Below are 23,502 nucleotides of genomic sequence, written 5' to 3'. Positions count from 1 at the left end.
CTGAGAGCTTCGGAGGCCAGAGCCCATGTAGCCTGGGCTGGCCTCTGCCTGAGAGAGACCCCAGAGCAATGGGTGGTGCTAGAAGGCACTAGAAGTTCTTGATGTGTGATTGTCACACAGATATAAATGGATGAATGATAATGGTCCAACGGGATTGAGTGTTGTGCGTGCCAGGCATTGTTCTAAAATTCCACGTGCGTTATCTCATATAAGTTCCATGACAGGGAAGTGCTTCTCATAGGTAGTATTCTCAGGTTAAGTAACTTGCCCACGATTACTCAGTGAGAAATTGACCTCAGGGAGTCTATATCCAGAGCCTGCATTGAAAGGAATGAATGAGTGAGTGAATGAATGAGTGAATGAATGAATGGCAGATAAATCAGGCCAGGAAAGACTTGGACCAGATTTTTGGAAGAGGTCCCTGCGCACCTCCAGACTGTGGATGGCATAACCACCAAGCTGTATTGCCTGAGGGGACTGGCGTCCCTAGCTGGGTCCCAGGATGGACAACGGCCACCTGGCACCTTGGGTGCGCAGTCCAGAAGTCAGGGGGACAAAATTCCTCCTGACCAAAGCGGGTGGAGCCTAGCCTGTCTCCAGCTGAGGGGTAAGAGGGAGCTGGCATGGGGAACTGGGAGGATTATGGCCAGAAGTGGCATTTTAAAGCTAAATTTTTAAAAAGGATAGTTATAGAAAAAATAGTCATAACATGAGAACGTGTGTGTGTGATAAAATAAGTGATTGAGTCAGACTGGGAAACTGAACTCAGCCTGGCAAAAGGAACCTTCACAGGAAGGAGACCGAGGAGTCATGGGGATGTGAATGGGGTTGGGGGTTACGAGTATAAATGAACGAGGTCTGCAGGGAGAATGTGCTTCTCCTCACCAGGAAAAAAAGACGTAACTGTGTACCCCACTGTAATAGTCAATCATTACGTTGAATGAATGATGGATGGAATGAATGAATGAATGAATGTCCAAGGATGGGGGGAACCAAGACACTCGAGTCTGCTTTTCTGCTTGCTTTCAGAAGGGGAGATTGAACTGTGATCCCACATTTGAACTTGAAGAAATGATCCTCGAATCCAAGCCTCTGCACAAAAAGAAAAAGAGGTTGGCGAAGAACAGGTCCAAAGACGGCACGAAGGACAGCTGTCCTCTGGTGAGCGGGCTCTCAGGAGCGGACCCCGGGAGGGGAAGGAATCCTAGACTCCAGGGAACGGAAAGGAGCGAGACTGCTTTTTAGGCCTGTCACTCGGCCTCTCCACACACCTGCATCTGCAGTCAGTAAAATGGCTCCATCGATGGAGTGGTTTTTACAGCGAGACCGAGGGAACCGCCGCGGGTGCACGTGTCCGTACGCGCCGCTCACGTGGCCGCGAGTCCTAGTGCAGGGGCCTCGTGCATCTCTGGGCAGGAGTGGAGGAACGCGTGCCATGCGGGGGGACACCGCACCGTGCCGGGCAGTCCTGGGCGCGCTCTGGAAAGACTGTGCTGTGGAGGCACCCTGGGGGTGGGGGGGCCGCCCTTCGTGGGCCCCGGGCACAACGTGGTGACTTAAAGCCACCAAAACGTGTTCTCTCACAATTCTGGAGGCCGCAGTTCAAAATCAAGGTATGGACAGAGCTACGCTCTCTCCGAAGGCTGCGCCGGGGCGGGGGGGTCCTTCAGTGCCTCTCCCACTTCCAGTGGCTCGAGCGGTCCTTGACCCCTGCGCTTCAGCTGCTTCCACCGGTACCTGCCTCCTTCGCCGCGTGGTGCCCTCCTGTCCGTGTCTCTGGGCCTTCACAGGGCCTTCTTCTAAGGACACCAGAGGTCGGTTGAGGGCCCATCCTACTCTAGTAGGACCTCAAAGACCCGGTTTCCCAATAAGGTCACATTCACCATTACCAGGGCTTAGGACTTCAACACGTCTTTTTATTTTTATTGTTTTGTAAGATTTCATTTATTTATTTTAGAGAGATCGAGAGAGAGCTAGTGAGGTGGAGTAGCGGGCGAGGGAGGAGGAGAAAGAATCTGAAGCAGGCTCCTTGCTCACCACGGAGCCGGACTCAGGGCTCAATCCCACAGCCTGTGGGATCATGACCTGAGCCCAAACCAAGAGCCAAACACTTAACGGACTGAGCCAACGAGGCGCCCCTTGACACATCTTTCTAAGGGGCATGATTCAACCCACAGCTGCCTATTCCCCCATAAAAAAGATTTAAAATTATATTTGACAGCCATATGGGTATGAAGATGAAGGTAGCTTTCAATGCTAAAAGTTCTTTTTCTCCCCTCCTTATTTTAAAAGAAATCAAAACATCTTTGTAGCCCCTAAAAGTACTGTGGGCCCTAGGCCCTAGGCCCTAGGCCCGCTGAGCCTAATGCAGAAGCTGGTCTGGAGACACCTACGTGCGTGTTAACAAGGGCGCAAGGGGGGGGCGGTGTTCCGCACAGGTGTGCAGTACCCATCCGGCGTTCACCCAGTCTCTACGACCTGGGTTACAGAGCACTTGTTCTTGGCATCTGTTCTGGAAGAGGGTGAGAACCTTTGCAGGGTGGTCTTGAAATTCTCCCCCCGCCATCCCACTTCTTAATAGGCCTAATGAACACTCCAGCAATCGGGAAACCAACTTCATGATTTTCAACCCATATTCCATTCCAACATGACTTTTAAGTTGGATTTAATGGCTTAAAATTGAGGCAAACATCTTCATCTGCCAGGCTCCCCCTATAGCCGCCGGTACCGTCAGGGCTGCTCAGCCACATAGCTCATCCCCGGCCCCAGGCATCAGCAGTCCCATTTAGATCCAGCTTTGTTCATGGTCACTCCTCTGTCCTGGCTCCCTGGAGGGTGCTCCATCATTTACGCTCCCCTCTCTGCTCTTTGGCAGAATGGACACCTCCAGCAGTGCTTGGAGACCGTGCGGAAGGAATTCATCATATTCAACAGAGAGAAGTAAGTCCCCCACCAGCATCTGCTGGACAGAGGCCCTCCCAGATGGCAGCAGCTCTCCCCAGGAGAATGGTGGTCCCTGGCCCCCCGTGAAGCCAGCCATGGTGCGGGAAGGGAAGCAGCAGGTGACCCCGTGTTCTAATCCTGCCTCTGCCATGCAAGCCAGGCACCACCTTCATTCCCTGGACCTCAGGGTCTTCATGCAAAGTGGGGTAGCCATGGCAGGACCGGGCCGGCACACAGGGTTGCCGGTGCAGCGGGGCTGATTCAGGGATGGCTCGATGCCACAGCTCTGGATGGAAACCGCCCAAGGTCTGCCCCTGCCAGACTGACCTGCCCCTACCAGAGTGACCATACAGGACGGGACGGCTCACTTCACTAAGCCTCATTTTCAGCATAGACAGGATGGAAATCCCTCCCTTGCTGTATGGTTGTTGCAAGATTAAATGAGGCTGTGGATACCATGCCTGACAAGGTCGGAGTCCTCATGCGACTCCAAAGCCGCAAGGATATGGAGACAGGAACGCCAGGGATGGCCCAGAGCCCCCAGAAGCTGGGAGAGAGGCCTGGACCAGATTCTCCCTCAGCCTCCAGAAGGAACCAACCCGGGCTACCAACCTTGAGTTCAGACTTCTGGCCTCCAGAACCAAGAGACAATAAATCTCTGTTGTTGTAAGCCTCCCAGATGGTGGTGATGTGTTACAGCCGCCTTACGAAATCGATACCGTACCCTCTGAGTCAGAAGCTGGCTGGTGAGCGAACAGGTCTGGTGATCTGCATTTTAACATGATCTTGGTGTCATTTGGACGCCTCATAGTTTGAGAACTTCTGCTGAGAGAGACCGAGTGTGCTCAAACGGAGCCTCCTCTGACAGGTTCTGAGCTGGTCACAAGAATCCCTATCTAAAACCGCAAACCTTCCAGCCCTCTGTCTCCCTTGCTCTGGGGTAGGGAGCTGCAGCTCTGAGCCCTCCTGGGCTTAACTAAGTGTGCTCCCGAGGGCCTCACCCCTGCATGGCTACCTGGCCCCTGCACAGAGCCGGTGTGCTTCCTCAGGGAGAACAAGCCCTGGGGCAGAGAAAACGTTCTCCTCCCCCGCATTCAATGAGAAAGCCATCCTTAGTATGCAGTGCCCGGGGGATGCAGGCAGGCATCAGCCACGCCAGCTCCTCTAGGAGATTCTCATTCAGTCCTTTAACAGGAAGCCGTAATCTTGGACTGGACCCTGAGACATGGAAGTAGATCGAGCAGGGCCAGTGCCCTCAGGACGCTCGCAGGTGGCAGGGGAGATGCTGGGATGCAGACGTGGAGGGGTCACTGTGGCGACGCGGAAGACATGCCCTGGGTCCAACCTCTCTGGACCTCAGGTTCTAAACAGAGAGCAAAATTTAAATGAGCACTGCCTAATTTTCTAGAAACACAGCTTATTACTGGTTTCTGGTCTCAACTGACAGAAGGCCACCAGGCCAGGTGGCCAGGGTGGTCCAGGGACTTGAAGGCCTTGGCATCTGAGGCTTCCATTAGCTTGAGGAACACACTGTGGGTCGTGTCCTTCTATTTGGGGCCAAAGAGATGAGTGCAGTTTTCCCAAAAGGTCTTTTCAATAGCATATGACAGAGTTTTCCAGAATCGGGAGCCCCTGGTGAGAGAGGAGTTTCAGGAGCTGGATTTTCTATCTGTGCTATCTCTTAAAGAAAATGACAGACTTAAAACCACATTAAAGTGACGTTTGGAGGCCCTGAAAATGTTATATTTAAAAAAATCGAATTCTGCCATTTGTTATACTAAATAATACTATTAATAATAATAAGCGACATCAGGATATGGTTTTATGGTTTGAGATCCCGTTTCTTTAATCCGGATTTCGTAGCCTCGGTCCTATCGACATTGGATGACGACTGACATCAATGTTTCGATGCGGGGACTGTCCTGTGCCTTGTACGATGTTTACCAGCATCTGTGGCCTCCGCCCACAGATACCGGTAGCCCCTCTGTCGTTGTGACGACCAAAACTGACCCCAGACGTTGCCCGATGTTCCCCAGCAGGCAGGTCGCCCTGGTGAGGAGTCACTGCTTTGATCCTTACTGTCCACACTTTCTGAGGTGCGTATTATCAGGATTCCCCACGTCTGCAGCTCTGAACTGAAATATGAAGGACTTGAAATCTAATCTCCCATCCCCTAGATCCTGGGCTCTTTCTACTGCATGTGCTTTCTTCCAGCTGTTCGGCAGATGTTTATTCAGGGTCAGATACAAGGGGACACAGCTGGGAGCAAGCCCCCCCTGTTCTCACGTGGCTCCCATTCTGATAGAATGAGCTTCAGGACCTGAAGGGAGGGGGTACTTCCGTACATGGTGTCTTTGGGGTGTCTCTCCAGTGCATCCAGGTGGGGCACTGGCTTGCATGGAGCAGATGACCACAAGGGCACACTTTTATTGGGCACCCAGTCTATGCCATGCAGTCTGTCCATCCATCCTATGAGCCCCACCCCGTTATAGGTGAAGAAGGGCAGGTTGAGGGCACATGGCTAAGAGGGGGCAGGGCTGGGGTTCCATGGAGGTAATCAGGCTCCAGAGCCCTGGAGCTCCTTGCCCCGCATATTTAATGTTGAACAAGGAATTCCCACCAGCTGCGTAGATATCACCTGTCGGTGAACCCGGACGTTACAGGCACAAGATCGTACTCGTTCACATGACCGCAGTCTGCCCTCCTTACCCATCCCGGGACAGTACGACAGCAGCAAGCTACCGCCAGGCTCAGATGGGGACCAGGGTGGGATGCCTGGACCAAGGCCACAGAGAGATGAACAATCAAAATGTGTTGTGACCTCATCTGCCCAGGTGGCCTCCCCGGAGGACCCCAGCAGTGAGATAAGGACCCTCTGTTGTGGCCCGGAGTCACCGGGGGATGGAGGCCAAGAAGCGTGAAGTTATGATTCCTTTCAGGCTCAGGAACTGGATGAACAGGGCAGGCCCTGGTCCTACTGCCCTCAGTGCCATGAGCACGGGGGCAGGGATGGTCCCAGCCTCTCTGCACCTAGGGCTCCGCACCAAGGGCTGGCCTGGGTATCAGCGGTCCTTGACTTTACAAGGTCCGTGCCATTGGCAGAGTACTTTGATATCCCTCTCATGTCTTCAGCAGCCCATGGGGGAAGGCAGGAAGGTGTTCTGCCTGCAACTTGCAGATTAATCTGTAAAGGGGAGACCTTCTCCACTGGCACGTCCCCTAGCCCCATCGCTAGGGAGAGGCGAACTTCAAGGACCCCGCCTTCTGAAATCAAGGCCAGCGCATTGAGGTTCTCTCCAGTCTTTGAGATTTGCTCGTGGGGTCCAAACGTCATTTCTAGGTGAGGATGGACAGGAAAGAGAGCCAACAAACAGCTGAGAGCACCTCTGTTCTAAACTGTGGGGTGGGGGGAGCCCCTGCCCCCATCTGCTCCTTCCGTTCTCATCACGATTCTATTTGTAGCACATTTCCCCCCCATTTCACAGTTAGGGAAGCTGATAAAAGCCTAACTCTGACTATAGTGGCCTCTCTGAATCTCAGAAGGTCTGAGGCAGAGGGGAAGGGCCCAAGTGACTGTGTTAGGTGAGGCCAGGCTTTCTGGGATCGCTGCTCCACTAAGCAAGGTGGCGCCTCTCCAAAGCCCAGGAAAATGGCCAGGGAAAAGCAGTTCAGTGACCTGGAAGAGCAGGAGGAATTTCAGCCACAGATGAAGACAGCCTAGCAGGTGCTTGGATTGCAGAATCCTGATAGTTCCATGAACACTCGAGATCAGGAAATCACCCGGGAGTCAGGGCCCTCTGCCAGTTCCATCAAGGGAAACTGCAGCCTGGTTGAAAAGGGGCCCCCGATCCTGACATATTCCCCCGAGCCAGTGAAAGACCCGGGAAAATACAGCATGGCGGGTTTCCAATGGGCTGAGGGGTGACACGCAGTCCCTAACAAATAGCCCTGCGTCCATACGACCCTGTTTGTCTTAGGAGCGCATGCTGTCATTGGTCTGCTCAGACTTCAATTATTTAAACTCCTGTCTTCTTTCTCCTTCAATCAGTTCTCCATAGTAAAACAGAGGTACCTTATTTTATATGGGAATACTCAGAGGCCTTATTAAATCCTTTATGAAATGAGGCTGTGTGTGAATTTGAAAATTATAAATAGGATCTCTAATGGTCTGTCTTGAAGTAAATGTTGTTTTAATCCTGATCTAATGTTCTCTGTTACATCTACAAATCTCATTGCCAGCCAATTAAATGAGATAATACTATCACTATGTGCATATATCACAAACCTGTCACATGCCATGCACTGGGCCAGGTGCATTTGCATCTTCTCTAAAATAAATCAACACCATAACCTTGACTTGTAAATGCTGATGTCTAGAGAAAAGGAGTCATTTGCCTGAGGTTAGCAGTCAGTGTTTTGTAGAGTTGGGGTCCCACATAGGTCCGGGGTGGCTTGAGCTCTTTCATATTCTTTCCACTCTACTACTCTGGCTCTCGCCTTTAACTTTTTATAGACGTTGAAACTTTAATTAAAATATCCAAGTGAAGCAAAGGAAGAGCATCACCCAGAATGTACGTAAAAATTGGAATATAAACAGTAAGATGGTCTGAAATAAGTGCTTAGGGGCAATTGGCAACTTCTCTTAGGATCCTTAACGTTGATTTCCTCCAGTTAATCCAGCTCTGGGCCCGCCCCCAGGCTTCTTATGAAAAAGCCTCAGATTCTCTGCCTGAAATGCCGGCTTTGTGGGTTGCACCGTGTTCCTTAAAAGGATATGATGAGCTACCAGACTGCCCCCCCCCACTGTATTTTAAAAGAGGGTCTTTGCAGAAATAATCAAGTTAGGATGATGTCGAACCGGATGAGGGTGGACCGTAATTCCAACGACTAGGGTCTCAGTAAGGAGAGGGACATTGAAGACGGAGGCAGAGACCGGAACGATGCAGCCACAGTCCAAGGTATGGCCAGGATTACTGGCAACCCCTGGAAGCTGGAGGAGACGACGAAGGGTCTTCCCCCAGAGCCTTGCTGATACCTTGAATTGCAGCCTTCTGGCCTCCGGAACTTCGAGAGAATACGTTTCACCCATTTCATCAGGCAGCCCTGAGAAACACACACACCTTCCAGGGACTGATCAAGGTTCATGGCAGCCATGAACCCTGGATTCCTCCCAAATTTTAACCAAAATTTTAAACATGCCTGTTAGTCTCAGAAAAGTTATTTTACAAGTAGTGCGAAATAAAAATTATAGTGATTTCGAAAGGATGGACATGTGACACAAAAATAAATTAGTGATATTTTAATAAATTTAATAACCATCCACATATGTCCCATTGCTTCTCATTGTGGCCCGGGGAGGTTACGGAGACAGATACCAGCATAAATGCTGAATTCCCTGAGACAGTCGTAGCTACAAGGGATGGAGAGAAAAGGCTAATGGCTTAGGTGAGACTGGACTCACTGAGGGGCTCCTGTCACAGGGACCCAGACCAGGACGCACTCCTTCCTCCTCCAGGCGATTTTCTGTTTCTCTGCACTTTGAAGTCATTTTCTTTTAGTGTAAACCACTTCTTTCCACACAGTGGAAGACACAGAGCTGAGAGCTCCAGAGTCTCCCAGCTCTACCACCGACCTCAAGAAAGTAGATGAAAGAGGAAGCTGAGGGAATGGCAAGAAGGAGAAGGTTTTCCAGATCTGAAATTCTAGTATCCCAGGGAATGGCTCTGATTGGCCCAACTTGGGTCAGGTGACATTCCCTGGACCAATCCGATCTGACCGTCGAGGAGGCCTCTGATTGGTACGGCTTGGGTCAAGTGCCGGCCCTTACCCAATCAATAGCGAGGACCAGGGAGGTGAGGTCTATAAAAAGGCAGCAGCTGCTGTCTGAACCCAGAGCCACAAAAGCAAAATGATGGCAATGCTCTTCACTGGGAAAGTGGAATTGATAGTGTACGGTTAATTGAGTCCAGGAGAGGAAAGAAAAGGGTGCGTGACAGATATTGAAGGCTAGGGCAGATAATGAAGAGAAAGCAGTCAGTCCCACTTGGCTTTCCATCTGACCTCTGCTGGGCAGGTGAAACATGGATGGGGGCATGGAGGGTGAGGGGACAGACAGGGCTGGCTGCCCAGGCAGAGAGGTGACAGCCCCAAAGTGGACCCCTCAGGCCCCTCAACTCTCAAAGATCCCTGTCTGGAGCCACAGGGCTTCCCCAAGGGAACTCTGCAACCCAGAACTGCCCTGAGGCCATTATTCACCAAGAGACCAGTGTCTGGAACTCCGCATCCCCTTTCTGAGCCTACACCCAGATCAAATCCCCAAACGCAGTGGCTTACAACAGCAAAGGTTTGTTTCTTATTCACGTTATATGTCTATGGCAGGTCATGAGGGGGATGGGGGTTGCTGCTCCCACGTCACCATGATCCTCCTCACTCCAAGACCCAGCCTGAAGCAGCATTTCTGGAACATCACAGTGACAGAGGAGACTTTGAGAGGGTCTAGCATCAGCACTGCTCCAGCCTGTTGGTAGCGTTTCTACTCACCCTCCTTGGCCAGAACTGGGCACACGGCCTGCCCAGCCCCAGGAGCCCGGAAGTGAGATCCTGCCTGGTTCGGAGAAAGGGGCAGATCAGACTGGTAAATGCCATTAGTGACTGCCCATCCACAGGGCTGCTGGTGCATGCTTTTCTTGTGCACCCAAATCAGTGAGGACCCAGCAAGTCTCACCTGCAAGCCAGCTCAGACACAGAAGATCAGCCTCACCTCTAACTCTAGAGAAATCTGCTCATGCAGGTATGCAGGAAGAGACACGAGGCTGGGAAGGCGGAAAGAGCAAAGTCCTCCTTTTGAGCCTGGGCTTGGGTCGGGAAAGCGGTGTGACCCACCCCCTGTCGCTCTTTTTTGATGTCCCTTCTTATCCTCACCAGGGGCATTGTTAATTCTTCTCTGGAAGGTGGACATAGGCGTTCAGTGAGGAGGTGTCAGAGAACACGCTCAATATATCTCAGTCCCCATCACTCCAAGAGCTGAGACTGCCTTCCCTTCCATTCTGCCCCAGCCGGATCTATTTACAAAGTGGGGGAGAGAGGGAGAGGATCCAAGATAACCCGCTACCTTTCACTGTATCACACCCGTGGTGTAGCGGGCTCCCTCCAGAGACTCCCTCAAATACGTTTGCTTTAGGCAACAGCAGATAAAACAGAATTTTAATGCTTCTGGCCAAAGGCTGTTACTGAACTTGTGAGATAAGGTGATCTTCCCAGTAAGTGATGAGGTTTGAAAGTAGAACAGCCAGGTGTACTGAATTTTTCCTTAAGGAAGCGTCTTTCCGGTCTTGTGTTTTTATCAGTCAGAATCCCAGAGGAAATACTCAGAGGAGATGTTAGTTGAAAAGGCCCTCTGTATGTCCCACCACTCACACACAGGCTAGTGCAGGGCACTGGGGCTTCACGGAAGCCAGGAAGAGAGAGGAAGAGGGAGACCATTGAGGGACAGGGCTGGGGAACAGATGCCCGAACTTGACTCCCCTTGCTCCTCCTGATCTCTGCGGGGCTCCCCATTGACCAAGGGCTTGGGAGCTCCCCCCAAGTCAGATTCCCAGGCACTGAGCCGGGCTGAGTGAACCTAGGGGACAATGGCAAATGGTCCACCCAGGGGGCCTCTAAGAATTGAAGAGAGAGACTAATTCTAGAAAACACACCAAAGGCCAAAGGGAAACAGCAGTCGCAAGCAGATTTCTGTTGCATTTCTGAGCTATTCCCCCGTTGCAGAGGGCTGTCTTGAGGGATGGGCAGCAAGGTTCTGCTAAGACTGGTCTCTGCTAGGGATGCTAGAGAAGGGATTCTTGCAGTGTACATGAAAATGACTGCTTTCTTCCCTTCCATAGCCACCTCCCAGCCCTAACCCAATAGGCTTTGCTCGGTTTGGCATGTGCCCTTCCAGAACTTTCCGGTACTTCATCTCTGGTTTTCACGAACCACAGAGAAGCAGTATACATAATAGCTAAGAGCACAGACTCTGGAGTCAGACTGCCTGGTTTTGAATACTGATCCTTGCTAGCTTTGTGACCTTGGACCTCACACTAGTACCTTAGTGTCCTCATCTGCAGAATGGGATACAAATACCTACTTCCTAGGGTGATTGTTAGGACAAGAAAGTTAATATATGTTAAGTACTTAACAGCCTCTGCCACATAATCAGCCCTACACAAGTGTTTGCTCATATAATTCGTTATATACAAAATTATCAGACCATATCCATTAAGTGCTGTGTCAAACATCACTTTGCCTTAATTTTTTTAATTCACACACACACATACACACACACGCACACACACACAGTAACAACCTATCCCAACTCCCTCAGCTACAAGAGAAAAAGATCCATGCATGTTAACTCACGTGAATTGTTGCCCACAAGGGCCGTGACTCATCAGTTCTACAAATGACAATCCAATTTTTGTCCAGCTAGGACACCCTGTTGTTTCATTTAATTACACCTGGCCTTCTTTCCCCCTTGGGATGTTGACACAGAGCCTGCCAACCTGGGCAAACATCCTGCCTAATAAAGGGTGGGCACTTATTCCTTTATTGGCCCCGCCCATGCTTCCGACACACGTGGTTTGTGCACTTGCCGCGGGCGGGTTGCTGTGCTGCTGAGAAGACACAGATGTCATGCTGTGGCCCCTTCCAGTGGATGAGAGACACACAACAAGTCAGGAGACCTGGTTCCAGTCTCCAGTTCCATGCCCTGGTCTTCCCTGGTCTGAGGGCCCCTCTGCACCCCCCCATAAATGCTAGGGGTGGATTCTCTTGTACTCAGCCTGTTGTCCTATTTCACCTACTTCTGGGTCCTGACCCTCAGCCACCCGTGTGTACCCCATTCCAGCACCCTCTACTCCTCCAGGTCTTCTGCCCCAACCCCCTCCCCACCCAGGATGTGGCCTGTAGAGCCATCTCTGGGGACCTCCTTGTTGGGAGACATTCATCAGAACTAAGGCAGGTAGTTAAGTTTTACTTACTGATCCTCACCTTCCCCATTTGCAAAAGGGGAGTATCCCCACACTGTGATCATCACCATAAAAATAGCTGCCCTTTGCCTGGGTGGCTCAGTCGGTTAAGCATCTGCCTTTGGCTCAGATCATGGTCCCAGGGTCTTGGGATCAAGTCCTGGGTCAGGCTCCCTGCTCAGCAGGGAGTCTGCTTCTGCCTTCATCCACTGCCCCCCTACCCCCGCTCATGTGCTCTCTCTCAAATAAATAAATAAGGTCTTTTTAAAAATAGCTGCCCTTTATAAAGTACCTGCTAGGGGCGCCTGGGTGGCTCAGTCAGTTAAGCGTCTGCCTTCAGCTCGGGTCATGGTCTCCAGGTCCTGGGATCGAGCCCCACATCGGGCTCCCTGTTCAGTGGGAAGCCTGCTTCTCCCTCTCCCTCTGCCTCTCTCCCTGCTTATGCTCGCTCTCTCTCTCTGTATCTCTGTGTCTCAAATGAATAAATAAAATCTTAAAAAAAAAAAAAAAAGTACCTGCTATGGGACAGACAGGCGGATAGCACACAGTGGTTCATCTTCTCCCATCCCTGTGTTACAGGTGAGGAGAGAGAGGCTTGAAGAAGTTGCGAGTGCCCAGCCTTTTGGCCAGTGATGGTGAAGCTGGGCCTCTGACCTAACTCTGCAGAGACTCCCAACCTTGCAGTCTCCCACTACACCACTTTGCCCCTCCATCCATGTTTCTACACAAGCCAGGAAACATACACAGGGAGAGCCAGTGGAATGCTAGGAATAGGTGTGAAAGCACCTTATGTTGACTACATACACAAAAACCAGGCTCTCACATCAGAGGCCAGGCCTCACCTACAGAAAGTCCGTAGCAGATGGATGTTGGTATTAAGCTGACTCCATCCTGCTTGTGTGAAGTAGCTTGATTTGAAATGACTTTGATTGCTAATCGTTTTATTTTACTCTTCTGAAATACTTTGCCTTTGAAAAATGCCTCCAGCCCGATTTATTACAAATTTTAATGTGTGTCCTACTCTCCTTGGTCGAGGTTCACTATCTCAGAGCGCTTCCTTCTGGCGTCTGATGGTGGAGTTCGGGAGGTTGAGGGAACTCATGTTCGTCACTTGGAATTCTGGCCACAAAGCTGACAATTAATTTGATAAGTCGGCAGAGAAAATTAAGTGTTCCTGCCATTGCGGAGATAACCAGCCAATTTGAATCAGCAGACTTGAGCTCTGCCTAGTAGGATATGTAAAATCCTTTTTCATTTCTTCCAGAGTTACAAATAACCGAGCTGCGGGCAAGTCATAGAAGTGAGCTCTCAGAGCCTCAATCATAATGGTTTCATATCTCTGTCTTGGTTCACAGATTCCTATCTGAACAACATGGGCCTTTCTAATTCCTTAAGAGCATGGAAAAATCATTCCATGCTCTCTTCCCTCCAGGTCAGGATTGAATGGCACAAGAGTCAGTGGAATAGAGCCTGGGACTTGGAGAATGATAGCCCTGGGTTTGAATCCAGCCTCCCAAAGTGACATAGCTAGTAAGTGGCAGACCCAAGGACAGAAACAGCCTGGCTCTAAGCCCGGGCCCTTGGTGCTATGTCATGCCGCTTCCTTCTAGCAGAGACTGTCACAGTGAATGTTCACTGGTTGCTCTCTGCCCTGCTCCACAGCCCCTTCCACTGTGAGCCACAGACAGTGCTGGTGGAAAGGGAGGGGACTGAATGGGTGGGTGAGTGGGTGGAAAGTGGAAGGACATTGATAAGATGGGAGGGTGGTGGATGGATGGATGGATGGGTGGGTGGGTGGGTGGGTGGGTAGATGGGCAGCTGACGAATAGGTGATAGATGGGTGGTGGGTGGGTGAGGAAATGGGGGTAAGTGGGGAGATCAACAGATCAGTGTATAGTGAATAGATGAAGTGGACGGATGGATAGGTGAATAGGTGGACAAAGAGATGGATGAGGAGTAGGTGGGAGCACGGATGGATGTATTGATGGATGTGAGGATAATGAATGGATGAGGTAGATGGATGGCTGTGTATATGAGAGGTGGGTGGGTGGTAAATAGTAAGTGGATGAGGAGTGGATAGATGGAGCTGGGAGTACGACAGATGGGTGGACATATGGAAGTGGATGTATGGGTGAGTGGATGGATGGATGGATGGATGGATGGATGGATGGATGGATGGATGGATAGGTGGGTGGATGGGTGGATGGATGGATGGACGGATGGATGGATGGACGGACGGATGGACGGATGGATGGATGGATGGATAGACGGATGGATGGATGGATGGATGGATGGATGGATGGATGGATGGATGGATGGGGTAGAAAAAGGGCAGATGGGTAAGTAAGTGGATGAATATATGGATGAGTGGGTGGAGAATGGATGGTGAATTGTTGGTGGATGAGTGGGGGTGCAGATATAGTGGGAATAATGCAGGCTTTGGTGCCTTCCAGAACTGTATTAGAATTGTAGCTCCACAGACTATAGGTGGATGGATGGAAGTCTAGAGAAAGGTCCTTCTTTCTTGATTCAGCCACCTTGGTTCACACTGAATCTGATGATAGATTGCCATGGGGATGACCCATACCTCATTCAGTTAATGCTGTAGGGTCTAGTGCTTATGGTCACAGTATTCTATGAATGATATTTCATACATAAAATATGTATGGGGGCTTGAAACTGCTAGTTTTACTCTAAATAATTCTGACCAAAAGAAGGAGCCAAAGTACCTAAAACATCAGCTCCAAAAAGGATGCTGGTCCATGCTGCAATGTTTTGCTCTACTCTCTGTGCCTTACCTCACTCATGTCCCTTCATTTCAAATCCCTGTCCCTCCTTCCCACTACCCCTGTTCCATACCAATCCTTAAAGTCCAGCTCAAATGCTGCCTCCTGCAGGAAGCCTTCCCTGACCTACACAAGACTTCCAAATCCATCCCTCCCTCATCTGCTCCACTCTTTATTATGCAACTTTTGAAGCTATATTTTGTGTCAGGGAAGTACAGGAGTCTAGAGACGGCAATGCTATCTATGCTATGTTTGAGCATTTAAAAGAAAATCCTAATAGGATTCACCTTTACCTTGTGATACACCCAGAGAATTATGTGGCATTACCTGGAAATGCTGGTGTTTCCCATTTAGTTTCCTAGCCATTTGAGTTTTCCCTAGTTTTGATCTGATACTCTTTCCAGAGGTGCCTGAGAGAGTCTCCTAGGGTAGAGGGGAGGACAGAGAAGGGATAGGGGAGGAAGGTTCCCAGGCAGTTCCCAGCCCTGCCCAGGAAGTCCAACCACCCCCTGTCCTTGCACTAGACTCTCCCCACCCCCCCACTTTGTTTTCTGGATCCCAGCCTGCTCTCTGGGTGCTGCCCCTCCTCCACTAGGATGATGAATGTTAACCCTAACCGCCTTTCCCAGGTATGCTACCTAGACCGCCACAAGCCTCGGGGCCAGAGGGACTGCACACCTGGTCCTCGTCCCTGTGGGTGGACAAAGGGTAGGAGGCAGTGGCCACCAAGTTTAGGGTCTTCAGAATCCTGTGTTGCTGCTGGTACTTCAGCATAACCCAAAGGACTCACTCAAATCCTAACACTGTTGCAAACACTAGAAAACACCACCAAGCATGCGTGCACACACAGACAAGGGTCCTGTGACCCGTCAGGGCCATGGACTGTGTCATAGTCATCCGGGGGCCATCCGCAGTGCCGCGCACGTGCATGTTTGCTAAGTGAAATGGCTCTTTCACCTACATCAGGCAGTAGGTCTGCACTCTGTTTGACAGAGCCTCCTAATGTGAAAAGTAAATTCAGGCTGAAACCTGCATCTTTCAGAGCAAAGAGAACTGTGGCAATCTTATTCTTTTCAGCCCCATAGTTGATAATTCACACACATTCTCTCTGATCCCCTTAGCCTCCTCCAAGTGAATGGTAGAATCCCAGGTTTAGATAGGGAAACTGAGGCCCAGAAGACGGCAGCTTGTCCAACAGTGCCCGAGTAGCAAGTACTGAGAGCTGTCTTCTTCCCGCTTTCAGACTTCTCGCTCTCTCCTTAAATGTCTCCATTTTATTTTTTGCCTACAGTATGCACGCAGTGGGATAGTGCGTGAACCTGAACTTGCAGATCACAAAGAGAAGGGTGTTGACATCTTAGATCATGTGGAGGGTGATCAGGAGGCCAGCTATTAAGAAATACAATGTTTAGAATCGTGCTCCCTTAACAGTTTGTCATGGGCCATTTTGTAAGGCTGGGTGCTCATCTGTTTGGATATTTATTTGGAGGATAATTTGACTAGTGTCCATTGCCCCGTTTAGACAGTAATCTCCGTGAGGACAGAGAAGATGACTACTTTGCTGGCCAGGATTTCCCCTGCTCCTTGGCATGATGGCTGGTACCTCAGTGGGCATTCAATACATACATGTGAATGAATGATGTGTGGGGCTCCTCACCTACACTGATGCAGGTGTGAGTTTAAGCAAATTACATGTGTGAGCTCCTAAAGACTTCACAGGGAGTCATAAGGCAGGAATGGTCATCTCCGTTTTACAGATGGGGAAACTGAGGCTCTGTGTGTTAAATATCTCACAGGAGTGCACCTGACCCAGGCTTTGACCCCAGGCCTGCCTGGCTCCAGGGCACCACACTCTGGCCCAGGGAAGGCACGGGCTGAGGGCTTCCCAGTTGCCCTTGTTGCACAAATGTGTCTCCTGGACATCCCGCCACCCTCTGCTCCGAGTAACCATCTCGGATCTGTGCTGTGTTTGTTTGCAGGCTGAGGAGGCAGCAGGGGCAGAGCGGCCAGCTCTTGGACCCAGAAGGCCGGGCTGGGAGCCAGACCCAGGGCAAGCTCCAGGACGGGTGCAACCACAACATTCTAGCCCACTCCTGCTCCCGTGGCTGCAGCAGCTAAGCCACCACCTGTGGCCACCTGACGGGACTGCGCACATCTCTGTCCTGCCCACCGAAAGCCCCTCTCTGTGCTACGATGGTCCCTATCTCACCCGTGATGACATCAGATGCAGAGAGAGCCTTGAACTTGGAGCTGGGAAGCCCGGGTTCTCGTCCCAGGTGCCTGACTGATTCTCTGCGTGACTTTGGACAACCTTGCCCTTCCTGTGCCTGTTTTCTGCATCTGCCAAAGGGGTTAAAACAGCTCTCTGTCTCACCTCTAACTACAAGGTTATTGGGAGAAGCCAAATGGATAGCAGACATGCAAAACCTGTGACATTTGTGAAATTGTTTACACAGGCAAAATACAACTTTGATATCTGAAGTGCACTCCTATCCCACAAAGCAATTAGACCAACCCAACTTTGCAATTTGGTCCATCATGGCTCATCACACAGTACTTTTGAAAATGCAGCCCAATGGCAAAATAAACATCTCTGCGCCTGCCCTTCCAATGGGAATACCATTCCCAAATCCTGGAGCAAAACCTGAAGTGTCTTCGTTTGCCTTCTCTGCCAGGCCAGTCTTTCTGACCCTTGAAGAGGGCATAGCCTACACACCAGCCTGGTCCCCTGAGTCTCGATGCTGCAGGTGCACATCTGCCCTTATTCACAGAAGACTGCCTCCCACCTGTAATTTCAGCAGCTCCCCACCCCCGACCCCACACCCTGCACCGGGATGGCAGGCAGATGCCCTTCAGCAGGTCAGGTCACTGACCATCAGTCACTCCTCTATCGAGTGCCATCAGAGTTCCTCCCAAAACTCAGTCCCACAGCCAAATTCTGAGTCCCCATCCTCCTTTTAGGTGTTTTTCCTGTGAAGGGTGTGAAGTGGTCTCCTCAGCATTGTCTTAAAGAGGGCCTCCAAATGCCACTGATGATGTGGCCCTGTATTGATGGATAAAGAAGCATGGGTGACTAGAAAGTTCACTCTAGAAGGAGAGTAGACTCACACAAGGAACAAAATGCTGAATGACCAGTTTTGGGGAGACCCCGGCCTCTGAATGGAGAGAAGCTGTTAGCACCAGGGACAGAGCTCAGACGTGGAGTCAGGCTCGTTCAGAATCCAGCCCTGCTGTTTACTAACCGGAAGACCTTAGGCAAACTGCATAATCACTCTTGTGTCATTTCCTTGTTTTCAAGCGGTGATGATAAAACCAGCCTTGCAGGGTTGTTATAGGGTTCAACAGCATCCGGTGCGTGATGCACCCAGCATGCACTGCTCACTGAATGGTAACCACATTTTGTGGGCATCACCATCATCGTCTGGAGAAACTATGTCACTCATTTGGCAGGTCACTTTCTGTAGAAATAAGCTTGGTGTTTAGGATTCCTTGAACTTTTCTTCTGGAGTCTTTGAACTCTGTTTATCCCGGTTAAAATTTCAAGTGTGTTTTCATTTTTTTCTTCCAACTTCCGGTCTTTACTTTTTACATCATGAATCAATCCTCGGGGCTGTCAACGTCAACTCTTGGCTATCTTAAGAGATGTTTTAATGGATGGTGTGGTTTTGTATTTTTATTTTAGAAACAGGAAACGGTCATTATTTTCCTCCTTTGAACCAAGCCTATTTCTCGATTATGTTGCCCACATAAGTCTACTTGTCTTGCACACTTGTCACTCTCTGTCCCCCATCGGCACTGTCCTGTTCCCTCCAGGAAATCACAGGGTTGCTCCTCTCTTCACTGTGACCCGGGCAGCAAGTCAGATTTCTCGCTGGGCTGAATTCGTGATGTAGGGGAGAGGAGCTGGAAGCAGCCCGAGAGACACTGGATTTCCTGGCTGTGTTTAAGTCAGTGTTGTTTCCTGTTCAGAATAAACTATTTCTTGGACATTCCTTCTTACAACTTTGTTCTTATTTGGGGTTGGGTGGGATTGACCATGTTCCTCTGAGTCAAAGGCTCAAGCTGAATTAGAAACATAAAGATGGGAGGGGAAGGATCCCAAGTTGGTGATGTGTTTATTTTACTCACAGGATACAACCAAACTTGGCAATTCAAGGCTCCATCCAACTTGATCAAAATTTATATTATTATTATTATTATTAAATGACCATCATCATAATGATTATTTTACACTAGAAAGGTGTGATCTATGTATTAGCGGGAAAATGACAGAAAATTTTCTACCTAGAGGAAAACACTCTTAAAACGTCAAATTCCAGCTCAGACCTTTATACAGCACACATGTGAGTGCAACTGAACCAGCATTTGCTTTATAGCGCAGACTTCTCTATATGCTGCCTCCCTGTTTTGCCCACCCTGCCGTCCCTACCTGGGATCCCTTTCAACTCCCATCTTTGCACGTCAAATACGTGCTTCTCAAGGGTCAGTTCCACTTCTTCATGATGCCTTCTGGTCTCCCAGCAACACTAACGCAAGCCAGACGTAATCTCTTCCAGGTGCTTGCTCATGCATTTTCTGTAACTTTCTCTTGGCTCTGATGCAGAGTAGGGCTACTTTTGCCTGTGGCTCATCCTCCTTGCCTTCAAGCCCTTAAGAGAGGCCAGGTCCTCTTCATGGCCTGTGTCTGCACCCCACCCTCCATATTCCAGTCCCAACACTGCCTGGTTCATAAGAGGTAATCAATAATTTTGGAATGAGTGAGATAAGAGCAAGCCCAACACAAATTGGTATGGGCTGGGTGAAGCTTCCTTTTGGTATCCCCCGTCTCCTGTCTGGCCCCACTACCGCTTCCTGGCGTTTTTTTCTCTCCAAGTCCCAGTGCTGCCCCACCCCCACCCCCACCCAATGGAGTACCCAATCCCTGTCCACCCCCCTCAGAGACATCTCTCCTGAGTTCCAAGTGCCCAAAGAGTTTTCCCTAATCCCTCACTCAAACCCCCATTCCCAGGGTATGTAGCCCCAGCCCAATACTGGTAAGCAAGCAATCTGATTAGAGAAATTCGTACCCAAGCAAGAATTTGCATTAGGATTGCGATTTGAAATCTAGGCATAGTAGGACAAGCTGTAGACTGGTGGTGTCAACAGGGCTCCCTGCCTCCACTGGAATATATTGCAGGATTCTCATGCCAGTGAGTAAAAACAATTCATATTTAGAGTAATAGTAATCCCAAAGCTGGATGCTATGAGTGCCTTCCCGTTTACTGGCACATGTTACAGTATATTGTCCCAAACTCTCCTCCCCACTCCAGGCTGTGAATTCCATCAGGGTGGGCTATGCACAGCTGGCCCCCAGCACAGAGCTGCCTTTAGGCAGGTTCCCAGTGGATGTGGAAGGAGTGCAAATGTGCACACAACCGCACCTTGGCTCCCAGCTCCGGCCACGTTTAGCAAATGCCTGTGACTTTGATGATTCAGTTCATGCTCTGTGCCTCTCACCATTTCCTTTTCCAACCAGGAACATGAAATCATGATGAGACCTCTCTCATGTTTAATTACTGTCACAGAACATGAGTAGCTTTTTCTTCCTGGGTAATCATGGACAAACATGATTAATGGATTTCCCTCTCAGTGTCTCTGCACTCTGTGTTGATTCCCCATCTCCCAAACACACCCTCCCTAATTCTTTCCTCTCTGTAGAGAGAGTGATGTATTACACACAGATCCTTCCCAGGGGTCAATGCTGCCATTTTGCATTTTCCTAATGCTAGGAAGTTATTTGTACAACCACGTTCTATGCTTAGCCCAGTGGCATTTCTGAACAGAAATTCATTTCACGTGCCATGTTTAGCCAACTCTTAAAAATTAAGGGTGAGTGTGGGGGGCCCTCAGATGATGTTCTGGGCAGGATGAGAAAAACCTGAATCCTGTTGTGCTGACAGACCTTCCTCGTGTCCCCAATCCCGACTATAATAGATTCTCAAAGGAGCTCATGAAACAATAGCAAAATAGGATTCAGTGAACAAGCGACCATACCAACACCAAAGCCCTCACGCAGAACCCTGTGAGAAGCTCAAGTTAAGCAAGAAGACCAGAATCAGGGTCTTAGCAAGGCCCTCTACTCTTCTCAAATTTTGACCTTGGCACCGGCAAGTTCAAGATGCCAAGCGTAGCAGTTCCAGTCATTAGTAATAGTGGCCCCATCAGTGACTCAGATTCTAACCAACCAGAAGAGAAATTCCTCCTTTGTTGTGGGGGAAGAGAGGAAGGGTTGATCACAGCCATTCCCGGCAGAGGACAGTGTGTGAAAATTCCCTTTGGGAAGTCCTACTCCATCAGAGACCAAAATCAAATAAGCCCAGGATTTAGTCACTCTCCTCTTTATCTCCTTCTGTAGAATTTCCCCACCCTCACCTACTTAAGACTCTTTGAGGTCACAACCAGGGTGTGATGGTGGATGTGCTTTCCTGTAGTTTGCTTTATGTCTATACCTCTGGAAGAAATAGTTCCATATCCTGCAGGGTGTTGCTAAAGTCTTTTTTGCAAAGTCCCAAAGGTAAGAAAGAAATCTGGTCATCTTCCAAGAAGAGCAATTTATTCAACATGGCTTAAGCAGAGAGTAGGTTTTGGCAAGTGTCAGGTGCCCATCTACAAGAGGAAATTTCATTGCCATAATAGGTGAATTCCTCCTTGAACCATTTATAACCTATTGGGTGGTTGCCACGGTGACCGGTATGATTCAGCCACAGTCCACTTCATTGGTCTGGGTTCCGTCTGGGTTCCAGAGTGGAGACATGTGTAGCAGAAAAGCAGTCAACCCAGGATAGATGTGCAGAATGTGTATGTCTTTGCTGTTTCAAGCCACTGATATTTGTGGGATGTTTGTTACTGCCACACAACCTAGTCTATTCTGACTGGTCCAGTGTTATTGTCTCTCATCAGTCCTGGTCTCAGAACCATGATTATCAAGAACAGACACTTAGAAGCTCCAGGAAAAGGAGATTTGTCAGAAGGACCAAGAGGAAGGCAATTGATCCCATCTGATGGATGATGATGTCTTCCAGGCAAAGAGAACCAGCTGGGCAAAGACCCTGAGTTAATAATTACCTGGGTCATTGCAAGAAAAGTAGGGAGGCCAGGGAGGCTGGAGCTTGGTGGTTGGAGTGAAAAGTGGTAGAAAATGAGGCTGCAGAAGCAGGCAGGACCAGATGACGGAAGTGCTGGGAAACCACAGGGAGGAATTTGGGTTTGCATGACAAGATGCCCTGGAACTGTTTGAGAGGGGGGATGACCACTGTGCAGACAAGAGGCCAGGGGAGGCGGGAAGGAGGGTGGCAGCTGAGAGGACACCACCTAGATGGACGGGCAGCAGTCCAGAAGAGACACTGGAGCTTGGATCAGGGCGGTCGTCCTGGTGACGGGGAAAAATGGATGGATTCAGGATGTCTCTGGGGGCCTTGAAGGACTGTACTGGAGTGGAAAAGGAATGGGACAGGACTTTGGAGTCGATTTTCAAGCCATTTGAAATCTCTGCGTCCCAGTCATAATACCTCAGAGAAACTATCTTGGTGATTAAGCAAAACCATGTGTTTACTGCTCCTCTTGCCTAACGTACAATGGACACTCTGTGAAAATTGTCCTCTCCTCTGCTTCCTCCCACTTGTGAGAGCAATGAGAACTCTGGATGCTTTGGATTGAGCTCTTTCCCATCTGCTCGTCTTCATGGCGAGCTGCCCACCACTCTATAACCTGCCCCGTGAACACACACACACACACACACACACACACACACACACACACACACACACACACACACACACACTTTCTCTCTCAGATACAGACGTCTGCCATGCTTAAAGGACATCTCTGTAGGAGTCTCTGGAGAGGTATTTTTTTTTAAAGGCTGCTTGTTTGCAGGATTCTTTTAAAAGTATATCAGTTTGCTTTCTGCTGTCAGCAAGAGGAAATCCAATTTTAACTGCCTGACACACAAAAAAGTACTATCCCTCTTAACAATGAGTCCAGGAGAGGGACAATTTCAGGCTTAGAACAGGTCCACAGATCAACAACACCATCAGGGGCCCGGGTTCTGTCCAACCTTCTACACCGATATTTCTAATGTGTTGGCATTGTCTTCAGACTGGTGGCCCCACAGTTGTGCACATCATATCCAGAGACAAGAACATTGAGGGGTAAGAGGCACTCTACATTCCTGCAGCTTTCTCTCAAAGAAAGAAAATCTTTCCCAGAATTCCCCAAACTTTCCCTCATGACTCTGGTCAAAATTGGGTCTCATGCCTCTCCTAAACCAAGCACTGGCATGGATGATAGAGGTGGTTTAGGGTTCAGTAAGCTGCAGATGGGATCATTTTCCTCTGTGTGATGAAGGAGTGAGTGATACAGGTGACCAAAAGGGAAGGTGCATTAGGAATGAGGGAGGGAAAATGGATTTTGGCTGAGCACATGGCTCTTAACAAAGGGAAACCCAAATTTCACTGAATTTGAGGGAAAATATTACAGTTTTATTAGCCATGGTACCCCCACAAAACTTTCTGGCTCTGATTTACCAAAGACAGACAAGAGGTAGCAGGAATAGTGATTTCATATTTTATATTTCCATCTTAAAATTCTGTCCTATGGAAAGAACTAGCTCCCAGTCATGTGTGCTTTATGGTGACTGTAAATTGTAGGACTTTAAAATGTTAGAGGTGGCAGGCAGTGCTGATGCCTCGGGCAATGGGGAACTGGCATCTGCTGAGACTCTACCACCT

General features: G+C 49.6%; 1 protein-coding gene across 4 annotated transcripts in view; it reads left to right on the top strand.

Moving 5' to 3' along the window:
- The window catches only part of STK32B (serine/threonine kinase 32B), a 409,845-nt gene extending 391,131 nt beyond the window's left edge, over window positions 1-18,714 (top strand). For all 4 annotated transcript variants that reach the window (XM_027597377.2, XM_027597375.2, XM_027597376.2 and 1 more), the window contains 3 exons: window positions 1,030-1,161; window positions 2,876-2,940; window positions 16,714-18,714. In XM_027597377.2, the coding sequence (XP_027453178.1) occupies window positions 1,030-1,161; window positions 2,876-2,940; window positions 16,714-16,852 (336 nt within the window). In that variant the 3' untranslated portion in view covers window positions 16,853-18,714. The remainder of the gene's footprint in view (window positions 1-1,029; window positions 1,162-2,875; window positions 2,941-16,713) is intronic.
- Window positions 18,715-23,502: the final 4,788 nt, after the last annotated feature.

Source organism: Zalophus californianus, chromosome 2 (assembly GCF_009762305.2).
Source record: "Zalophus californianus isolate mZalCal1 chromosome 2, mZalCal1.pri.v2, whole genome shotgun sequence".
Taxonomy (NCBI): domain Eukaryota; kingdom Metazoa; phylum Chordata; class Mammalia; order Carnivora; family Otariidae; genus Zalophus; species Zalophus californianus.
Note: the sequence above shows the minus strand (reverse complement) of the source record. Positions and strands in the feature narration are given on the sequence as shown.